This window comes from Argiope bruennichi, chromosome 3, assembly GCF_947563725.1.
Source record: "Argiope bruennichi chromosome 3, qqArgBrue1.1, whole genome shotgun sequence".
NCBI classification, from domain to species: domain Eukaryota; kingdom Metazoa; phylum Arthropoda; class Arachnida; order Araneae; family Araneidae; genus Argiope; species Argiope bruennichi.
In genome coordinates this window covers 84,311,737-84,334,442 of record NC_079153.1, presented here as the reverse complement: position 1 = coordinate 84,334,442, position 22,706 = coordinate 84,311,737, and the positions used below count along the sequence as shown (strand labels likewise).

At 25.6% G+C, this 22,706-nt stretch overlaps 1 protein-coding gene across 2 annotated transcripts; it reads right to left on the bottom strand.

The window, feature by feature from the left end:
• Positions 1 to 1,828: 1,828 nt before the first annotated feature.
• LOC129963345 (G-patch domain and KOW motifs-containing protein-like) lies at positions 1,829 to 22,548 on the bottom strand. 2 transcript variants are annotated; one of them, XM_056077666.1, is made up of 10 exons: positions 22,302 to 22,547; positions 22,079 to 22,218; positions 18,492 to 18,738; positions 15,458 to 15,626; positions 12,029 to 12,158; positions 11,742 to 11,937; positions 8,466 to 8,577; positions 5,100 to 5,169; positions 3,950 to 4,035; positions 1,829 to 2,075 (listed from the first exon to the last, which is right to left on the bottom strand). In XM_056077666.1, exons 1-10 carry the CDS (start codon positions 22,454 to 22,456, stop codon positions 1,941 to 1,943), a joined length of 1,440 nt encoding a protein of 479 aa, XP_055933641.1. In that variant the 5' UTR covers positions 22,457 to 22,547; the 3' UTR covers positions 1,829 to 1,940. The 2 variants fall into 2 exon arrangements, 1 of the variants encoding a protein (XP_055933641.1); XR_008783966.1 differs by lacking the exons at positions 1,829 to 2,075; positions 3,950 to 4,035 and having other exon boundaries at positions 5,132 to 5,169; positions 8,466 to 8,968; positions 10,162 to 11,937; positions 22,302 to 22,548.
• Positions 22,549 to 22,706: the final 158 nt, after the last annotated feature.

Below are 22,706 nucleotides of genomic sequence, written 5' to 3'. Positions count from 1 at the left end.
GTTGACGACTGGAGGCGAAAAAATTATATTATGTCCCAGGCGCCACTCCACTTTGACGTAGGATTTACAAAAAAAATGATTTCATATTTTGTAATGACACATCTGTGAAATTTTATTTCGCATATTATTCATGTCGCCTGATATTAAATTTTACTATTCACAATGAATATGATCACATAAAATAATATATTTCTATGCTTAAATTTATTATTTTTGCTTTATGCTTTGTTTTCTTTTTAATATTTTCTCTAAAGATTGCAAAAAGGATAAAAATTGCGGAAAAGAAACTGTCCAAAATGGAAACTCAGTTTTCTTCATCATATTATGAAACATAAAATACCGTCACAACACACGGAAGTCGGGGGGGGGGCAATCATGCTTACTCACAACTGTCATATTTGAAGATTGTCAGCACTTCACCTACACCATCCCAACTCCCATTGTGAGAATTTGATATTTTGTGATTCTAGGCAGTGAATATCATGAAGCCTCCTTTTTTAAATAACCAATCAATTTAGTTTCACATTTCAACATGTTACTGAATTAGGTTAATATATTAAATTTGAGAAAATATATTAGTTTTAATTTTTTTATTATAATTCTAAACTGCCCAGAATTATACACTCTGCTCATAAAGTAGATGTTTGGTTTTATTAATAATCTAATCACTAAGTAAACATAATGAAACATATAGGAACTTAGCCAATTATATTTGATAAAGATTCTAATATTTTATCATTCAGATAATTCGTTTTTTTTTTTTTTTTTTTTTTTTTTACAAATTTATTTATTAGGCAACTAGGAAAAGGAAATTTTTAAATTGATTTACTTGCAGCCTCTTAACCTAGCAGCTCTACACAGCTGCTCAGAAGAAATAAGCTACTGCTAACTCTACAATATGCTCATGTGATGCAAAGAAACAGAAAGAAAAAAAAAGTATGATTATTTAAGTATATGAAGAAGTCGAGGAGATAATACTCTTTTTGCTGTTAGATTATAAGTTTTAAAATTACAATGAAATGTTGATATTAATAGCTTGTAAGGTGTCCAAGGTGTACCACTGATTTTTTATTATATTTTCATCAAATATAATTCTGCCTTTGAATACATAAAATAAAGACAGAAATGTGTACTCAGTCACTCCTCTTGGACTATTGGTTGGAATATTTAGATCCCTGTTGCCATGTTGCCGTTTCCCAATAATAATATATTTACATAAAACAGTTACTCTGGTGAAATTTTCATTCTGAAGTTTTTGGCAATACCCTTGGATAACTGTTATCTGAATTTCTAAATGTTACGTATTCAATGATTGGATTCATCTTTAAGCACAATCAGAAGCAAATAAAATGTATTGAATACATTCACTCATCAGGGAATCAATGTGTGAGTGAAAGAGAGAGAGATAATATCTTCAATTTATAATTTTAAAACAAAAAAGAATTTGAAATCCCAACATACGATTCTAAATGGATAAATTTTACAATGAACTTATGTATGGGATTTAAAATAAGCTTTGAAAGCAGATTTCAGAAAAACAATATATTTTGTCTTATGACTCAACTTTTACATAGTTAAAATTTTAAATCCCAAGTATAAGTGGTGCTTTCTATAATATTCCATATAGGATTTATTTACCCAATACAAATGTAAATCTAATCTCTGGGACATACATGCCTGTCAGAGCTAAAACAGCTAATTATACATACAATAAAATTTTATTTTCCATATTAAATTTATTAGAAATTACAATTTCCACAAAAGTTTCAATTTTCAATTCAGATTTTTGTTGATTGCAAGGGTTATTAAAAGATGAAGGATACATATATCAGATTTACAAAAATAAAATTTATTTACAGTATTGTACAAACATAAATAAAATTACAAATTATATTACACAATGGTAATAAAATTTATAAGTCTACAAAGGATCTTGAAGATCAATCAAACTGTTCAATATCCCCCATATATTCGCAAATAGAGTCATACTCAATTTTCAGAGCTTTATTTCTGTCAGACAGAAATTGAATAGTAGCAACACAATTTGAACGATCCTTCTTTAAAATAGTACACAACTGCAAAAGAGAAGTATATAAGTAAAGATTAAATTTAATAAAAGAAACAAATTATATAACATAGTGTATCCATGCAAATGATGATTTAATATAAAATTTCTCAATTTTTAATAATATACATATAACTTCCAATAAGAAATTCCAAGAATCTTTATACTTTATGTTAGTTGAGCCAATAAATATAGTGCTAAATTTTTATGCAGTCGCCTGATTCTATTAATTATATTTAATAAGGGATTTTTCTTCTTTTTCATAATAATATTTTTACCATAAAACACTGAAACTTTTTTCAGATTACAACTGGCTGAGTTATAAAGTTTTTAATTTTATTATTTTTTATTCAATCAATTAATTGGTGGATTTTCTTAGAGGCAATTACAGAAATGACGGACAATCATCTAAAATAATGACATTCAAAACTTCATAATTTGGTCAGTTTGGACCACAGAAGAACGTAACTTTTTTTTCTTCTTATTTAAAACAATAATGTGAAAACAATATTTCACTATATATTGCTAATAATATGGGGAGAAGAATTTAGATGGTGCTGTATAAAAATTTAGACATTATTCTTTACATCATTTAGGGAATTTTTCAATGGAAAGCATATTTTTAACTGCTTAGAAATAGGTTACTGGATGATGATTAGAGTGAATATCCAGCATATAAAAAGAGATTTCAAATTTCAAAGATTAAACTGCTATTTATAATTAACTAAAAATAAAAGAAAGATGTCTATTTAGTTTTTTTAATACATATTCTGATAATAACATTTAAAATATAATAAAACTGAAATCTGCATAACAATATAACTCTAAAGAGAAGCTTTTTTTTACGCAGAAATGCTTTGTGGAAAAAGTACAGAAAATCTGATAATAGTCTCTTAATTAGTAGCTAAGCATCCTTTTAAAAACTGAGTGTAATAACAATTTTTTTCCTTTGTCTAATTCAAGTTTGAGGATTTCATGTTTCTAAAAAAAATCTTGTGTATTTGAGGCATTGTCATAACTTTTTAAGAGAAAAACTATGCAGCAAGTATAGAAGCCTAAGTTAATATGGAATGAAAATAATGTGCAATAAATTAATATAGAATAAAATATAATATACAAAAATAAAATGCAGTTTTTTTTTCATTACAATTGAATTGCATTTTAAAAAAGTATAATTCAATATATTATTTCGGTCAGCATATATTGTCATATAATAAATTTCTTAACCTCATAAAATCCAATATGGAGGTTCTAATAAGTAAATTTCTACTAAATCAGAGTAGTGGGAGAAAAACTTTTTTTTTCTTTTCCTTTTTTTTTCTAGAAAAATCTGTAAATAAATTTTGAAAATGCTGCCTGCCAATACAGGGATAAAAGTAATTTAGAAATTAAAAGCAGCCATTCTAAAAGGTAAAATGACAGATTAAATTTTTACGATGTTATTTTGAAAGTGGCATATTTTGGTATAAGATAACATAAAATAATGGTTTAAAAAAAAAAAAACCGACTGAAAGGATTTTACAAGCTTTAATATGTACAGAAGGATTAATTACATTTGATGATAGTTGACTGTTTAAAATTCAGAAAAGAGAATAATACATTTCACATTAAAATCCAAAATGCATGAAAATTGTTAAATATCACCAATGCAAGAAGTGAATGCTTTTATTATTGCTTTCCTGCTTTTTACTATGTGGATATTATTAGTGAATTTTGTTTCACACTCAGAAAATTACAAATGGAAAATTTTCTTTGCTTATAAATTTTCAGAAAATGAATAAGACAAATAAATTTGTTTCTCCATATCAAAAATAATTATGGAGTTTTTTTTCAATCAATAAAGTATATCAATACCATATATAATTATAAAAAGATATATATTACCTCTCCTTGGTATTTTCCTTGAACAATCATAACATATGCAGATTCATCTCGTGGAATTACTGTTTCTAACATCGATGGGGAAATATCTAAGCAATAAACATTTACATTAAGTAAAACATTTAAGTACAGTAATAGTTCATGACATTATACTACAAATTTATAGAAATAATTTGTGAAACTAAAATCTGATAAATAGACAGAATAAGAAATAAACAATCTTTATAAATTTATATATTACCAACATTTCTATGCAATTTATTTTGAAATATTTTTTATTTTAAAATTGTAAAAAATTATCTGCATTTTATTTTTAAAATTAAAATTAAAAAAAATCTTTTTCTTGAACGATATCAAACACTACTACAAAAGTTTGATGTTAGAAAGAGATAAATTGTGTGATACAGTCACTTATATATGGAATTAAGAACCTAATCAACCATGGAATCAGAACCTAGCAGCAATAATAAATAGTTATAACTATCTCTTTCTGAAGATTTTTAAACTTCTACAATTTTACATTACTTTCAATAAACATGGAGTATTTCAAAAACTTTGTAAGTGATTATATATTTTTAAAAATAATGAATTAACCTAAATTTTTATCATTTTTAAAAAAATTATACACTTTTTATGTCTAATGATTTAAAAAAAAAATGTTCTTGAAAGATCTTTAATTTATCAAGAAGAATTAAAAAATCCTATGATTCTGTATATTAACTGTATTGTGATTCTGTAAATAAACTGTATTAAAATTTTTCTGAATGAATCCAATTCAGTTATAGCCTTCAATTTAAAAGTACTTTGTGGGAAATTAATTAGAATTATTTGGAAACTTGCCTCACCAAGTACCCAGAGATGTAAGAAAATTTTATATTCTATATTCACTGGACTATTATATAGAGCACTGTGAATGTTTTTACATACTGCATGTCCCATCAAACAATTTAAAGAAAGTATCCATAGTATCTTTATAAATACTATCATGGTAAGGAGGTTAAATGACTATAAATTATTATCTGATTCTTACAAAAGAAATCAATTTCTAATAATTTTCATATTTAAAAATCATAAAATTAAATCAATTAATCTAATATCATTAAAAGACTCTTAACACAAAACCAATATTTATTTGCAAATCAAATTCGCTTACCATCCAAATATTTGCCATCATCAGTTTTACAGGAACACGATTTTGAAGACATTACATCAACAACTGTCATCTAGGAAAAAGATGAAAGGAAAGATAAAAATTTAATTAACAATGAACTCATCATTTAATTTTTTTGATAATAAAATTTTAAAAAAATCATAAAATTATGCAAAATAAAAATTCTGTTTTTTTAAAATATATATATATATATATATATAGATTATCATAGAAAAGAACAAAACTCAAAAAAGACCATTAATTATATTTTAAACTGCTCTTAAAATAATTTTTAAATAAGCCACTGTAATGTTCAAAATATAAGTCCATTAGAAATTCCAAAAATATTTCAAAGTTTATTACAGAATAATATTAAAGCATTCTTATTTATGTTTTATTAACTTTTCTCTAGAATTACAAACATTTTATATTCATAATACTAGTCACTTTTGGTAATCAGCTTGTTCAACCAGTTTATTGACATTTTAGGCAGTGAAACACTTAATATGAATGCATTAAAAAAAACCCTTCAATGTGTTATTTTATATGACTGAAAGACCCGAATTTATTTGAATCAGTCTACTACAAATTACTGAAGTGTAAACTAAAAAATGTATCTACTAAAAAATAAAAGCAGAATAAAAAATCTTATTTTCTTACTATGCCCAATGGAGATAATTTTTTAGTCTTAATGCTGGCAAAAGCTTATTGAGTTTTTTTGATGGATGCATTTGAATTCATCATAATATTGTATCGAACTGGAACCAAACAAAATATTGAAAATATAAATTAAAAATAAAGAAAATAACTGTTCATAAACAAAATTCTTATCTTTGAAAAGATAATTTTGAAATTTTAAGATAATGCAAATTTTGTTTTGGGAAACAATAGTTTTGGAAGATATGAATATCAGTTTTCATAGACAAGTCATCACAATTATCTAACTGGCGATGTTAAAAAATATTTTAGTGCTCAACTAAACTTTGGTTCAGCTTTGCTTGTTTCTAACTTAGTTTGATACTCGTTTCTAATAACTTGACTTCTTTTACATGTTTTTTCCTTTGACTGAATGAAGTTTTTAGTGAAATAGCAGCCTCACAAGCTGATAAATGTTAACAATATTTTGTAGCTTCATTAATTATTAAAATAAAATATTGAATTAAGTGTAGCTATAAAATTTGAAGCAGTCTGAAAAATATGCTTGATATTTTGTTTACATAAAATTACACATATCTCAATTTTTTGCAATACATTCATTTGGAGAATTTAGAATAAATTCTAGAATCATAAAGTAATGAGCAAGATATTTAGCATGAGAAACAAAATTCACTTGCTCCCAAGTTTATATTTATTTTAAATACTGTGGATTGTTAATAAACAATTATTTCAAGATAATATTAATTAACTATAATTCAATATTCTATTAAATGTGCCAAAGTCAATATTCAATATTCTATAAAAATTCAATCACTTCTATAATTATTCTATTAAATTCAATATTCTATAAAATGAGTGTAAATATTTAATATTATACTGTAGTATATTTATTCCAGTTATACTGAAAACTTCAATATTTAATAGAGGGTCCAACTTTGGATAGCACCAAAAGATGAAATTTTGTTTGAGAAGCATCCAACATTAGCTTTTCAAAGTTGCAATTGAAATTATCCAGAGTACAACAGTTAGTGACTTTTGGCCTGAAAAATACTCTAGTTACTGGAATTAATACTATACTTTTAGTTAGCCAAAATTGAAAAAAAAATGAATAAATTTGAAGAGTGGAAAAAATTTAGAAATTCTGAATTTTTGAAACTAAAACACTAGAATTCCAGATCACAATGATTCCTGATGCAGAATAGATAAATTCACCAAGAAAATTCTACAATAATGTACACAGTCATCCTCTAATAATACATATATAAGCAATAAGATATTCTCAGAGAGTTGCATTTTTTACAATCTCCTATCCCCCATTTGCAGGGTGTTCAGAAATTAGTCTTGTAAGTTTTCTCAATTTTTTAAAAAAAATGATTAATAATATTTTCTTTGAATAGATTCCTAAGTTTATTGATCCAATTTTTTGAAAAAAGTTTTTAACATGCTTTCATTTTTAAATAACAGTGATCTCTGTGATAGTAAAATAGCATAAATCCTCTTTCATTATTACTTTTTTCTGATAAAACATTTATACTGATAATTCTTTCCCTTTTCAAAATTTGTAGGGAGTTTTTCAGTTAAAACCATTTTTATTGCTCATCTTTAATGTCCTGACTGATTTGGTGAAAAATTTATTTTGAATAATGAAAGATATTAATCTACAGAAACTGGAGATGCACAAAATGTATATTTTTGATTCAATTAAATAATTCTAAATTATTTTATTTCACTTATAAGTTAGTAGTAATTTTATGCAGTATCTTTTTTTTTTTTTTTTGACAAAATAAAGCCTTTTCCAGTATCAAATGTATCAGTTTAAAAATACAGTAAAAAGCAAATATATTTAACAGATTTTGTTTTGTTAAAGCATGAATGATCGTATCTACAAATAATAGTATAAAATTATATGGATTAATGAAGAATATTTTATACCAGTTGATATGATTAATATTGCAGCTCTTTTCGATATGATATAATAATGAATGTTTTTAACAAATGAAAATTAACTATTCAAAATCTTTCTTATACTTCAGTATTTGTAAACAAATTCCAAAATACATTTAACAAATATTTATATAAAGCATAAAGTTATCATTATTTAAATTGGCTATTGAAATCTATATGTTGCAAATTTTGCAAGCAAGAAATACAAACATATTTAATATTAGCAGTTGACAGAATATCAATATAAAGTCTTTCCATTCTCAAAGTATTTCTATTTATTCTAATCTATTCTTTATTATTATTATTAAAATGAGAAAATTTGTAATGTCAAAAGATAGCACATAAGGGGAAAAAAAAAAAAAAAAAAAAAAAAAAAAAAAGGAAGGAATAGTGACTTTAAAAAAGTAAGTTTAGTGCTGTATTTCTTAGAAATCTCATCTAACTCATCTAATAATATGTTTTTGTCATGTTTTGGTAATATAATGCATCTGCAATGCAAACTTAGCTTTTAACAAGTAATAAATTAACTATTTAATTAATTATCACAGATGTATTAATGTCAAATGTGAGAAAATTTAAAGAAAATATATTTAATAGTTTGAATTTCTACAGCACAGAAAAAAATCAGAATTTTATTTATATAGATAAGGTAAATTCCAGCACCTACAACTCTAACTCTACAATACATAGATATAAATCATCATAGATATAAAATATAATATAATCTAAAAACTTAAATAATTGTAATATTAAACATAAAAATCATACCTTTTGATTAAAATATCGTCCTTTCTTATATTTATCATCAATGAATCGAACCCTCAACTGAGGTCTCACCCACAGTTTGGAAGATTTTGAGCTATAACTGTGGTTTTCTTCACTAAAAGTAAATAGAAGAACAAAAAAATAATATTAAGTATGCATTCCTTTCAAATTATAATTTTAAAAAATCCACATTAAAATATTTAACTAAAGAATAATATACCCTTCATGTAAGAGTTTCATGCTGCAATACAATAAAAAAAAATAATCATAAGTAAAACCAGCCTGAAACATGAATTAAAGTCAGAAGAAAACATTTGAATGAAGATTGGTCAAAAGCAACAGAATCGAATATTAAGCTCACAGACAAATGACCCATTTTGGTACAGCCAAACTGTCATTCCAGTCAGCACAGGTACCTGTTAATCATGTCTCTTTTCCAGCACCATCAATATTTGGGATACCAAGCACATATCCTGGCCTCCCATTCTCATATACGAGATGACTTCCTGCTAAGGCAAAAAACAGTGCTAAAAATATTTCCAGTATTCATACAAATCAAGCAACACAATAAACAACTTCCTCTTTATGTACTGAATGCATTTGCAATGCTTGAATTTAATAATATTCTCATAAATTATGACAAGTAAATGTTAAAGTACTTTAGAGTATTTATTCGAAACAAGATATAAAATTTTCTTTTTTGAGAGAAAAATTGCAATTTAAGAATAACTTTAAAGATGTCATAAGCCTTAGACAAAATTATATCTTACAAATTGATTTTATGCAGTAAACATTTAACTACGGCCATAAAATGAAAGATTTCATATAGCTTTTTTTATAATATATTTCATATTTGAAATCAAGCAAAGAGAGTAAGTGGCCAGCAATTTTTTTTTTGGTGGATAAAAAAAAAGTTTAATTACAAAAAAAATCCATTAAATTTTTTTAAAGATTATAATTGTAATCACCTACTAGTAAAAATAATTTTATTTGGAAAATGAGAAATAAACCTTGAAATAATCAAAATATTAGATAATTGTTTCCCAAAGGCAGCTTTTGGATTTAAAAATGATAAACAAAGTTCATTTGTAGTTCTTAACACATTTTAAATTAAGATATACTCAAATTTCACAGAAAAATATAGTTTGCATTAAAATTTTCTCATAGTGTTTTCTTTTTTTTCTCCCTGCACTTTTGTCCTGTTACAAAACATTTATCTTGTAAATTTACTTCCATACTTTAATCTGTATGCCTGTTACAGCATAAACTGGATGTAGCCACATCCTACTCAATCAATTGATTCATATGTGTTGATTATGGAAGTGGTTGGATTGCATGCGTGATTTGTATTTAATTAAAAATCTTGAATATTTTTATATGTTAATAAAACACATAAAGAATTGATGGTAACTATAGTATTTTATGTTTTGTTTCATTGCTTTTCTGGCACAAATTCAGAGCTCATTTTTTTTTTTTTTTTTTTTAAATTAAAGGGTGGATTTTTTCTTAACTATGAGGTGAAATTTAGTGCAAAAAGTATTTTTCTACATCAGTTAATTGATTTTATACCTTTTATAAAAAATGTCAGAGTTTTCTAGTATAACCTGCGTACAGTTTAGTTTAATTATGTAAACACTTTCATGAAAGTATTTTTTAGAAAATTTTGCCATTAATTTAATAAAACAATTCTATAACATACCTTGGCAATCAAGAATTTCAGCAGATATTAGAAAATAGTATCTGAAATAATTGCATTTGCACTTCTTCTTCCTTGAACTAGGAAGTTAATACAAGGTGAGGAATGGTCAATTTTTAAATTCATTTTCTCCATAACTCTAAAGTGATTTTAGCATTTAAAGGCAACTTTACCTTATGAGAATAGTATGGATGTACATTTATTGATGAACTTAGGATAAAGTTGGATGACTAAAGGCTAAAACTTATAATGGAAACTAGGAAATTTATTTTCCTTTGTATTCTACATACAAATTGGTAAACTTATTGGATAAAACTGAAGTAGCCACAACACAAAAAAGAGCATACAATATTCAGATGAAATGAAAATATACAGCTTTGATAGCAATAATTGCAAATATTTTTTAAATCAGAATATGAGATAAAATCTTTTTTTTTTAACTAACATGTAAAATTGCTAATCAAAATAATAATAATAAAAAAAAGATAGAGAAAACAGATGTAAATACACACATAACATAACACACACACATAAATAATTATAGAAGCATGTAAAATATAGTTGTTTCAGAAACTATGGCTTATATTTTATCAAACATTTTAAATAATTAAATGCTAATAATTTAAAACACATGATTATATACCAACCAGATATACTGAATAAGTATATAATCATTTATATAAGAAAAATTATTATATAAAAAATTCCTTAACAAAAATAACGTCTCTTACCCCCCCCCCCTTTTTTGGTGAAATGAAGTTTTTAACAAATAAATGAAATGCTATACCAAAATTAAGAAATTTTGAAACAAATGTTTACTATGAATATTAGTTGAATAAGACAAGCAAAATGCTGCATTACAATTTAGTAAAAAGTATTTAACATGAAACTAAAATGTTAATGATAATAAGCAAGCAAGGAATTTAACAAATATTGCATAGTATTCAATTTATAGGATATTTATTTTTTTCTTTATATGGCTAAAGTGAACCCATTGACTCTTTTTTACTTCATCTAATAAGTCCTTATGTATTCTCACAATTCTAAATAATTTTCAGCAAACATATAACATTACTTTGAAATTTTTAAAATTTTATTTTTAAAGTAATGCAATTAATCATAAAACAACCATTATTTTTTGATATTTTATAATATTAAATAATATAAATTTACTAATTTTGTCTCATTAGAATCTAGTTTTATTACGTAACTATCCTCAGTTTAACATTTAATTTTACTAGCATAAAACTAATGCTAATTATTATAAGCATTTAATTATTATAAGCTTAGCATTTTCAACATAATTTAAAATAATTTTATTGTAATCTATACTTTAAATTAAGTTGGACCATAATGGATTAAAGCAGCAAGAAATAGTCTTCAAAGCTCAAGTAATTATAAAAAGATTATTGTAATGAATATGAAATAATTTTACTATAATAGAAATGAGTTACTTTCAATGAAATATGACTAAGCAATATAATACTATTAAATAAAAAACAGCAAATGGTAATATAAGAGAACAAAAAGCATTAATTTGAGTTATCATGTAACTGACCACTGAATTACAATTCAATACTAACCTTCTTTCTCTACTATGATGTCTTTTAGAACGCTTCTCAGATTTATTAGAATTTCTTTCATTGGATGTTTTAGTCTTGTCTTTTCTTTCTGCTTTTGGATCTGTTGGATCTTCTTCTCTTTCCCTTTTCAATGATTGCTTCTCATTTTTTTCTTTTTCTTCTTTTTCTCTTTTGAAGTTTTCATAAGCAGCTCTGTCTAAGGAAGAATGGAATTTATGTAAAAACCATTTCTCTAGAAGCACATTAATTAATTAAACTTTAGAATTGATATTTAGTGAATGATTTACTTATGATTCTGCTTTCTTTGTCAAATTCTTTCTTGCTGACAACATTAATATAAAATTCAGGCAAGGTTACTTTCTCATCAGTAGTTAATTTCACAATTGCACGAGCATTTTCTTCATCTAAACCTAAAACCTATAAAAAAATTAAGATTCTGAATCATATTTCTTTCAAATAACAAAAAAAGCCTTTCAAGCTTTTAAAATTTTGTACCACAATATAAAAATCAATGCAAAATTTTGACATTAAAGTAAAATAATTCAATTCCATATTTTATTTCATTAATCTCAAATATAAATCAAGTTCAAATAACAATTATATCCAATATTTACGTTTCAATTAATAGTATGACTGAAACCTTAATTTTATAAAGATATGAAGCATTTAAAGGCATAAAAAAGTTATAAAGAGTAGAAAAAAGTCTGCTTTCAAGTTTAATATTAATCTTACAGTTGTAACTTGCATGTTCATTTAACTTCTTTTTGAAAAAAATCATTAATAGCAGATATGAAAGACAAAGTTATTGAAAAGTAGCTAAGAGGGTACATGTAAAGTAATACCATAAAAGCTTAAAAAAAAATCCGAATGAATTTATTATTCCATTTATGAGAAGCTTAATTTCAACTGACAAACTTTCTTCAGCTATTGGATTTTACCTCCTTTGAAATATGCACACAAACAAAAATGAATGAACAATGCTATTATGCCTAATTCCAGAAAATCCTTCCTTAAAAATGTAATTAGAAGAAATCATAATTTTTCATATATAATTGGGAAAGTGTTCACTATAGGTTTGTAGAGCATTATAATGACACACAAAAGAGTAATTAAACACAAAAATAGTTATGTTACATTATGCAAACATAGAACTAAAAATGATAGAACAAAATGGAATATAAATAAATCACATGATTGCTGAAAAACACTGCATGTCATGAAGAGTAGAAGATAAAGGTATGGATGGATATTATGGACTAAAATATCAAAGACTTATTACAGGTCTGCACTCTAACAAAAAGTATGAATCAAAATATATAAAAACAACAAAGGGGAAAACATACAACAGAAAGATGAAAATTTGAAATGAGTGAGGGGGCGGGGCTGTGTCAAGTGGCAGCAATTGATGATAAGAATAATAAAAAAATCTTCAATAATTATCATACTTTTGTTCATATGGCTAATTATCTATTCTTATAATTCTTGTATTTTTTAATTTAAAAAAATGTATATATATATATATATATATATATATATATATATAAGCTTTTTGCTAGCACAACTGTTTCAATATGACTCAACGTCAGTTACTTTTAGTCTTCCTCAGTAGTAGATATAATTATTCAAGATTTGATTACAACCAAGCATTATTGTTCAAACAATGAATATGTAAAAAATGAATAGAAAATTACTATTAAAAAGTTTTTAAAGCATTTAAACATAAAAAGTATTATTTTGGTTATAAAGAATTTGAAGTTACTTATACTCAAATTAAAATCAACATGTATCATGCAGCTGCAAAAAAGATTAGCTTTTTTTTTTAAAAAAAAAACAAACACAAATTTATTTCTTCACTAAATTAAAGTCAATTTTTTCTTTTCTATCATTTGACAACATGAAAACATTTGAAAATCGAATAAATCCAAGCATTCTGAAATGCTTTCATAATGTTAAGTGATACAGTTGATAAAATTGGCCTGAAACCATTGTAAAAATATATTTGCGTAAGAACGAGTTATTTTTGCAACTATATGACGAATATAAGTATTAAATAAATTTAAACTCAGTTAAGTAAAAAGTATATAAAAACTTAGAAACCTTTAATCAAATAATGCATCAACAATATTTCAGATAGAAAAAAAAAATGTTCTTAATTATTCTTTTAAATTATGCAAGGTGTTTCCTTACTGGTTGCACATACTCCTGGAGGGGGTAGAGCATTCAAAGATGAGCTCAGACGAACTAAAAGTATACATAATCTTAGAAATATTTCATCATAATTTGCCAACAATAATTCAGATTTAGAATAAAGAACATTAAAAGCTTTTAATTATTCTGTTTAAAGTATAAAAAATGTTTCCTTACTGGTTTTACTTGAATGGAGTAGAGTGCTAAAAAATGAATCAGAACCATGCAAGAATATAGTTTAAGAAATATCATCATCACTTATTGTGGAGAAAACTGGAGAGATAAATACAAATAAATATATAATGTGCATTTTAACAGTAACAATATGTTTGCAACATGTATGAATGTTGAGAAAATAATATTTGGCTTCAAGATTCCGAAATTAACATTTTTTGACAACTGTATTCCACTCAGGGCTGTTATGCTGAAAGTGAACGGTTATTATTCCTCTCAATTCTATAAATAATCTGAGTTTACTCTATTACTAATGTAGACATTTCCTCAATTTATTTTTAATCTCAACCCTTTTTTGATGAAACGGACACTTCCTGGTACACAGACAATAGCACAGAATTTCTAAATCCGAGAATGAAAAGTATATAAAGTTGTGTCCATAATCTGTAATACTAAACATTGGTAATTTATAATTAAAAAAAAAAGGACAGGATGAAGAATTCTTAATACATCTTGAAGAATCAAAATAGATAAGAAAATTTTTCCAATTGTATGTTTGTAAGGAGGCAGGAAAAGTGGGAGTAGTTGAATATTTAGATAATTCTAGAAAAAGTTATTAAGATAGTATAAGCCTGGCAATTGAGTTAGCTAATATCTAGACCAAATGCTATATATTTTAGTGAATAAAAATATTTTGGCTGCATCATATTAAAGTTACATTTCATACAGTAAAGACTACTGGACATTTTACTCATTCTAAAATGCTGGCAAAATTTTCAAAGAAATATTCGATTATTTCTGCTTGCTTAGGTACTGTGAAGTATGGGTCTATTATGGAAAAACTAAAAATTTATTGCAAGTCTCATGTAACATGGATATTCTCAAATACCATCTATTATAGAAAAAAGACATATTAGGTTGAACATTTTCATATGATTCTGTTTCATCTTTGAGCCTCATATCCCCTCCAAAAGATTACACATATAGTTATGAAACACCTTGTGTAATAATGTATGTCATATTTGAAAACTAAAGAAAACAGCTGTGTTAAGATATGGGATAAAAAATACAGAATTTAGCATTACATTTATTACTTTATATATTTACTAGTCCCTTCAGTGAGCAGTTGGTTTGGCAAGGGTATTATATATCATTAATTTCAGTTAAAGCATTTAGATATAGCTTCATATCCATGATATAGTGAAATTTTTAGATATTAAAGATGTGTTATTTTAACTGATAAAACGGTCTGACATGTAAAGTGCAAACACACATGCGTGCACATATATTATCAATAGAGATTAAATATTTATTAGGTTACAGTTACATATAATTTTTGATGTACAATTAATTACCTCTCCATAAAATCCCTTGTGTTGACCTTGAGTAATATTAACATAAGCTCCTTTAATCAATTCTAATTTTTCTTCTTTCGCCTTTTCTTGATTCTTTTTCACAGCAGAAGCATCTGCTCCCAGTCCAAGGCCTTTAGGTCTACGTTGTGCTTCAATAGGCTGAACACACCTAGGATAAATATAGTACTGATAAGTAAGAATGACTTTTTAAATCCACATCTAATACAGTATAATGAAAAACAAAAATCCTTGGAAAAATTTTAGATCAACTCTATTTTTTCTTCGTAATGAACTATTAATATTGTAGGTATGTACACATATAACATATATAATTAATAAATAATATTGAGAAAATTATATAAAAATAGAAAACCAAATATCTTGTTTACTCTGAAATATATACATATCACGAACTATTATATAATTATATGAGGGTAACTATTATATAATTATTGATCTTTTTCGAATTCTTCTTGAACAATATCTTCAATATAGCTTTTTAGTACTAAAATGTACCTTTTCCCTTCTGATAAATAAGTACATAAAACCTGTTTGAAAAAATACTGTAGGGATACTGTACTGTATATATATATATATACTGTATATATATATATATATATATATATATATATATATATATATATATGCAATGATATTTTAAACTATAATTTCAATTTAATTAATTTCTAAGGCTTTATCTTAATTTAGCCCATAGTAATTTCATTTAAAAATATTCTCTTATTCGATTCATTATATTCTTTGATCTGATTCAACTGTCTCTACTTAATTAATTCAAGAGAAGCTTTGTAAAATCGCTGAATCGGCTAAACACCAACACATTCTCACGCTCCGCGTGAAGGGCTAGAAAAATGACCAATAAGCACATTCTTTTTTAAAAGATCCCTGTGTTTCCCTTACTTGTTATTGACATAAATCAGAAATCCCTATCAGAATCTTAATAATATATTAGCACTGTAAAAAATATTTTCCCTATCAATATCTCATGTTATATAAGACGAGGGATAATTTATTTCTCTCCCTTCCCGACTTCTGCTTTTGTGCCGCAATGTGGCAGACGTGCCTTGTCCGCACTTTCTTGTAAATAAATCATGCATGCCTCCCACGAGACAATAAAACGAACTTAAAAATACAAAATCTTCTTCACTGTCTTCGAAGCTTGCCTTCTGCTGTCAGAAAATTAAATGCTTATATATATATGTGTGTGTGTGTGTGCACTATAACATATATTTTACTTTGTTTGTTATTTATTTCATAAACACTCAAAGATATAAAGCTATATTTTATAAAGCTAAAGCTATTTTTGAGAACCTCAAAATAAAAATTTATGCTAGCATTTCTAATAACATTAAAAGTATTGGACATGACACAGGCTTGGTATAAAAAGAAAAAAAAAAAAAAAAAAGGCAGAATTACACAAAATAATGAATTGTGCCATATTTAAACATAGGGTAATATTAAATGAAAACAATATCAATGATATTAATTGAAGAATAAAATGAATACATTTGATAAAAAGTACTAGAGATATTAAAAATATTATGAAATTATTTCATAACAATGAAATAAAACAATTTCAAAAATGATAAAAAATGGCTATAAAAAGGCTGATATTCACAGAAATACACCATGTTTGAAGTGTGCATAAAAGGGTGATGAAAAAAGGAAGGCCATTCACTGCTAAATTTGAAATCATAATTCCTTAGCAAAGACACACTGAAAACAAAATTGTTAGTTTTAGAAATCATTATCTGCAATATTTTTTCTTTTCAAAAAGTGACTATCATCAACTGGAAAATAACATCCTTATTAGTAACATTAACTTGCTTTAGCAGTTGATAAATTTCAAAAATTATTTATATCCCTTTTCCAAATGTCAATGTTTTATACAGCACCGTCTCTGAATCAAATTTTAATCTGAAGTATTAACTTCAAGTAAATAAGCTTCAACAATGGCCATTTGTGGACATGTTATGTATTCCAATAGCTACACCCCCCCCCTCCAATCCTGATTTGCCAGTGATCACATATTCTTCATTATAAGCTGTCATTTTAAAAGGAAAGGAAAAAATTGGAAATGTACTACACTAATTTTCTAAATAAGTAAAACTATCATTACAAACAGTTGCATACAAAAAGTGATTACAAACAGGTTCCAAATATATTAAGTAAATAGGAATTCCTATGGGACAAAAAAAAACATTACCATAGCTAAGTTTATCATTTTATACAGACTTCACTATATTTGGTAATATAATATTTTCATGTTGTGAATAATTTATATGCAAAACTTTGACTCTGAAATTTATTACATGACTGTCTTTAATCCTTAAGTTGACAATCATCTAGCATGCTAGATAGTTATTTGTAACCAACATATTTGTCAATGAATAAATGTAATTATGAAAATTATCAATATAGAAATAAATGCTAATGAGAACTAGTCAAACTGAACTCATATCAGCTAATTCAATTTTTTGCAAAAAATCAAACCAATGCATATGCTTAACAAAAGAACTATAATTTTGGATTATTTTTCTGAAATGAGGGAGGGGGGAAATCACCTTAAGAGATTAATGTTAAAAAAATCTTATGAAAAATGCAGTAATTATTTTTTTACAATTCAAAATTTATCTTGTAAAGTTTCAGAAAAAATTAATAAAGAAGTTCCATTTCTAAAAATGAAAATCCATATTACTACATGATACAAATACATAATAAAATAGTATAGCTTATATATCTATATCATATATGTCATGAAAATTAAAGATATTATAGATTTAATAATAACAAACTGATTATTAAAATAATTTTGCAAGTAAAAAAATCACATTATATGATTTACTGCTACGTATAGAAAAAGCTATTTGCCTAAATTAGAGCTAAAATAATAATAATAATAATATATTATATATATATATATCAAACAATCTATTTATATTTAATAAGAATTTAAATAACTGAATTTGGTTTTAATAAATTAAAAAAATACATAAATACTTGAATTATAACTTACATTTTATTATTATTCCCAATACCTTCCCCCTCTTTCCATCCCATTCCTCGAATCATAGCCATGCCAAAATGCTCAACAGGAATTTTTTCATAATCTTCCAGAGTTGACTCTTCAGCTCTTAAAGACACATCTAATTTATCATCCGTCTCAAATCCTTCAGGTATCTTGTTTTGCATAATGAGAGGAATAGAAACAGTAACATTGGAAAATTCTCGATTTTCCCACTTGGCATTTCTTTCAGATGTTTCTAAAATACAAATAATAAGGACAATTTATTGCAGTTTGATCAGTTTAAAAATAAAGACAAAGGAAAGAAATAATCTATATTTAAATAAAAATATTCCTTCATTTTGAAGAGAACCTTTTTTCTACAAGCATTTGGATTATTACTATAATTCTTTCTTTCTTTTTTTTTTCTTTTTTTTTTTTTACAATTAGAAATAAAGAAGATTAATGAGATGATTGAGGTTGGTGCAGTTGGTGCACCATGCTCTTTTATTAATATCAGATATGAATTTTAATAAAAACAGTCGACAACTATGACGTTTAGTTATGTAGTCGTTGTTCTCAGACAGTACATAAGTTTTTAAACTGAACCTACATTCAGCTAAATGTGATGAATGGAAAGCAACTAAAATATTTTATACTTTTGCTTACAATTAGGGAAATAACTAGCGTTGATTTTTGATACCAGAATTCTTGGTACTACAAATTTCTCTACTAAATTTGATGACTTGCTGTATTAGTATTTGTGAAAATATTTCAACCAACTCAATGTGTTCATGCAATTATATTAATTTCCTAAATAGGTAAGTATAGCATGGACTCCCCTTCTGATTGTTTTTTCCATTAAACTCAGAACATGATACGGCCCTGTTGGGAACCTATGTTCAAGATGAATATTTATGAATGGGTTTAGACGGACAATTTGACAGTGCCTGTCAAAAAATAACAATGAAAACCAGACAGTACCACTTGGGGCTAAAAGGAACAAATGTCAGCATTGCCCCCCCTTCCATTTTTAAAATTGGGATTAATAAGAATTAATTATGGGCAGTTGATCTTTGAATTCAAAAGCAAACTGGAAGGTAGAAAGAGGAAAGTCATTAAAATTGAGAACATTGAAAAAAGTTAAGATCGAATGTGAAGAAGAGGCATTGGGGCCTCATTGGATAGGACTTCCAAAAATAAAATTTCAATTGAACTAAGGCTGGAGTGGAAATTTCTAGAATTAAAAAGTTAAATATATAATCATAGCCAGAAATATAAATGAGATTAATTTCATTCACTATTCATTTGCACCTATATCATTGTAATGACACATTATATAATTTTTGAAACTGAATCTTAATTACATGCATATTAAAAGAATAAAGAGAAATTTATGGCAAACTGTTAAAAAATGAACTTACTGCAAAATTGCTGAAATAAACCTATCTTGTTTAAAAGATACTACAAGGATTTATATTTTGTTCTCAAACGTAGCAATGTTAAATTAATTTTGAAAGGCTTCTTTACACCATCTAATCTTAAATTTTTCCATTTACTAAGCCATTTCCAGTAGTAATTTTAACGAAATCAAGCCATCGAAATACCACAAAGGTTATAAATGAAAAAGGGAAGAACTGTAAGTTTTTGTAGGAGGGCACAATATGAGGAAGCTGATAATATAAGTTATGGAAACTACATAAACAGAATTTTGAAACTCATGTAAGCTACTACAACCAACAACACATGCACATAAAATAGAATGAGGATGAAGGAAATGTGAAAATGGAACTGAATATCAATAAAACAATGTTACTATATGAAAAATTTATCACAATCACATATTAAAAAAAAATCTGCTTAAAATACTGTGCATTTTTCTATGTATAAGGTGAACTTTTTTGGAACTTTCATGAATGTTTAATTATAGCCTGCATGCGGATCCATTAATCTTGCAAAAAATATATGCAACTTTCCATTAGGCAGGCACAAAAGATAAATCTTAAAATATTGTCAAATATATAATTTTCCATTCCTACAGTTTATGTTCTTTAATTTTCAGAAAAAAAAAATATTTTAAACGAAATAAATTATTTATTTTATAGAAGCAATTTTTAGTGAAAATGGGTTGTTCTATTTTTTTAAACTGTTCATTATTGATGATTTGTTGCATTGGTGTCACAACAATTCTCGAAATTATTTTTTATTTATAAAGAAATGCTGAACAGCCATTCAGAATTTTACACAAATGCAACTGCCTGCAATTTAGAATTTGTTTAGTAAAAGTTCTCTGTCTGCTCATTTTCAAACAAAAAAATAAAATGGTACAGCAAATACAATTATCACAGATTATATACAGAATAGCAAACGAATGGAAAAAAAAAAGTGCTAGCTTTAGATAACGTTAACAGAATTAAAAGTAAAATTATTAGTATTTGATGTTTCATTTAAGATAATTTCTATGTGAAGATATTAATGAATGAAATTTAAAATTCTTAACCACAGGTGACATAAAATATGTTCAATATTCTGGTTTTAAAAAATTTAAGAAATGTCTCATTCTCAGAGATAAAATTTAATTCATAAAATCTCACAAGATGAAATAAGTTTGGTGTCCTCACAGTCAAATAATATTAATACAACAGGATGATTTCAACATGGAAAGTCTTTCTGTGGATTAATTGAAATGATAAAAAAACCATACCATTAATTAAATTCTTAAAAACCCAAAACAAATTTTTTCTCTTAACTTCCAAAAAATATTTTTTGAAAACGAAGATATATTTCATAGTAAATATAAACAAAATCATTACATATTAAGCATAAAAAGAATACTGCATTTTGAATTATAAATGTTTTTTAAAAGGACTTGGTTTAAAAAAAAGAATGTTTATAAGTCCCAACAGAAAAAATTACATACATATATACAAATAATTATAAAAAAAATAGAAATTAACATTTAATATAATGGAATTTATTAGTTTGTAAAAATGAAGATATTAAAATTAATTCCATTAAGGAAAGATGAACCACAGAAATAATAAAAATTAAACATATGTGAAGAGAAGATATAAGAAATGATACACATGATCGATAAAGATTAAAGGCGAAGCCTTTTAATTAGTGGAAATTTTATAAGGAATTTGATCCTTTAATAATTGCAAATGTACGTATATTAATAAAAATATAATTGTTCTTTTTAATATCTCATTTAAACGAATAGAAAACAATGTATATTAGAAATAGATATAAACCGTTATAATAGTTTAGTATGCGAAAGTCCTATTTCGCATGTGAATACTTTCACAAAAATTTCCAAGATATGTTGACCAGTAGGGAGAATTAAAAGCCAGAAAATTTCAATTATAGTATTATGATACATCTGTGAAATTTTCTCAATTGTTGCAATAGTTAATACATTCAGAAGCTTCTTCTGTAACAGATACTTCAGAAAAATGTAATACGTTAATTTGCCATAAGAATTATCACCATTATCATAATAGTTCCATAATCAGGAATAATACAAATGCAATAAAATAAAATCATATAGTAAACATTAAAACATTTGTAAATAGAGAAGTGAGCCCTTTATATCTTACCCTTCAATATTTCTTGAACAGCAAGATTATCAAGATCAGTCTTTTCTTTCTCATCTGATTCAAGTGGTTTTGAACCTCTCCAGTTATTCCTTTTAATTAATGGAATCACCAACTCTTTGGGTTTATCTTTCGGAAGAGTACTAAAAGGTAATTACAATCTATTAATATAAAAAAAAACTAATATTTTAAGTAATAAGCATAGATATCTTAGTGCAACAAATACCTTTTAATCTCGTTTTTATCAACAGACAAAACATAATCTTTATTTTCTTCATCCAATCGATTTCCTGTTAATGTTTTAGGAGTAATCTTTGAAAATTTAAAACTGACATTCTGTCTTAAATTTGATGGAGAATTTTTACCATCGGTTTGACTCATTTTAGATATTTTAATTAACAGATTAGAGGAAAACTTGCAACGGAAAAATGTAAACAAAATTGCATTTATAAAATAGTGACGAATGCAGTGAACACTGATTTCGTAATTTTTTTTTTAGAATGTTATTTTATTTTTGTAATAATATGGCAACACTTTTACAGTAGGGAGATCGTCTGCTGCTAAAGTAAGGTATTATAGGTAAAATAAAAACATGTTATTTCAGTTGGTGAAAAAAATTGGATGACTTATA

Bases quoted from the DNA above. Each gene is read 5' to 3' on its own strand.
- LOC129963345 (XM_056077666.1), bottom strand. From the start codon at position 22,456: ATGAGTCAAACCGATGGTAAAAATTCTCCATCAAATTTAAGACAGAAT. The intron at 11,938-12,028 runs GTAAATCATTCA...ATTCTTCCTTAG, and splicing joins CAAAGAAAGCAGAATCATAA to ACAGAGCTGCTTATGAAAAC. The intron at 8,578-11,741 runs GTTAGTATTGAA...ATTTACTTTTAG, and splicing joins CATCATAGTAGAGAAAGAAG to TGAAGAAAACCACAGTTATA.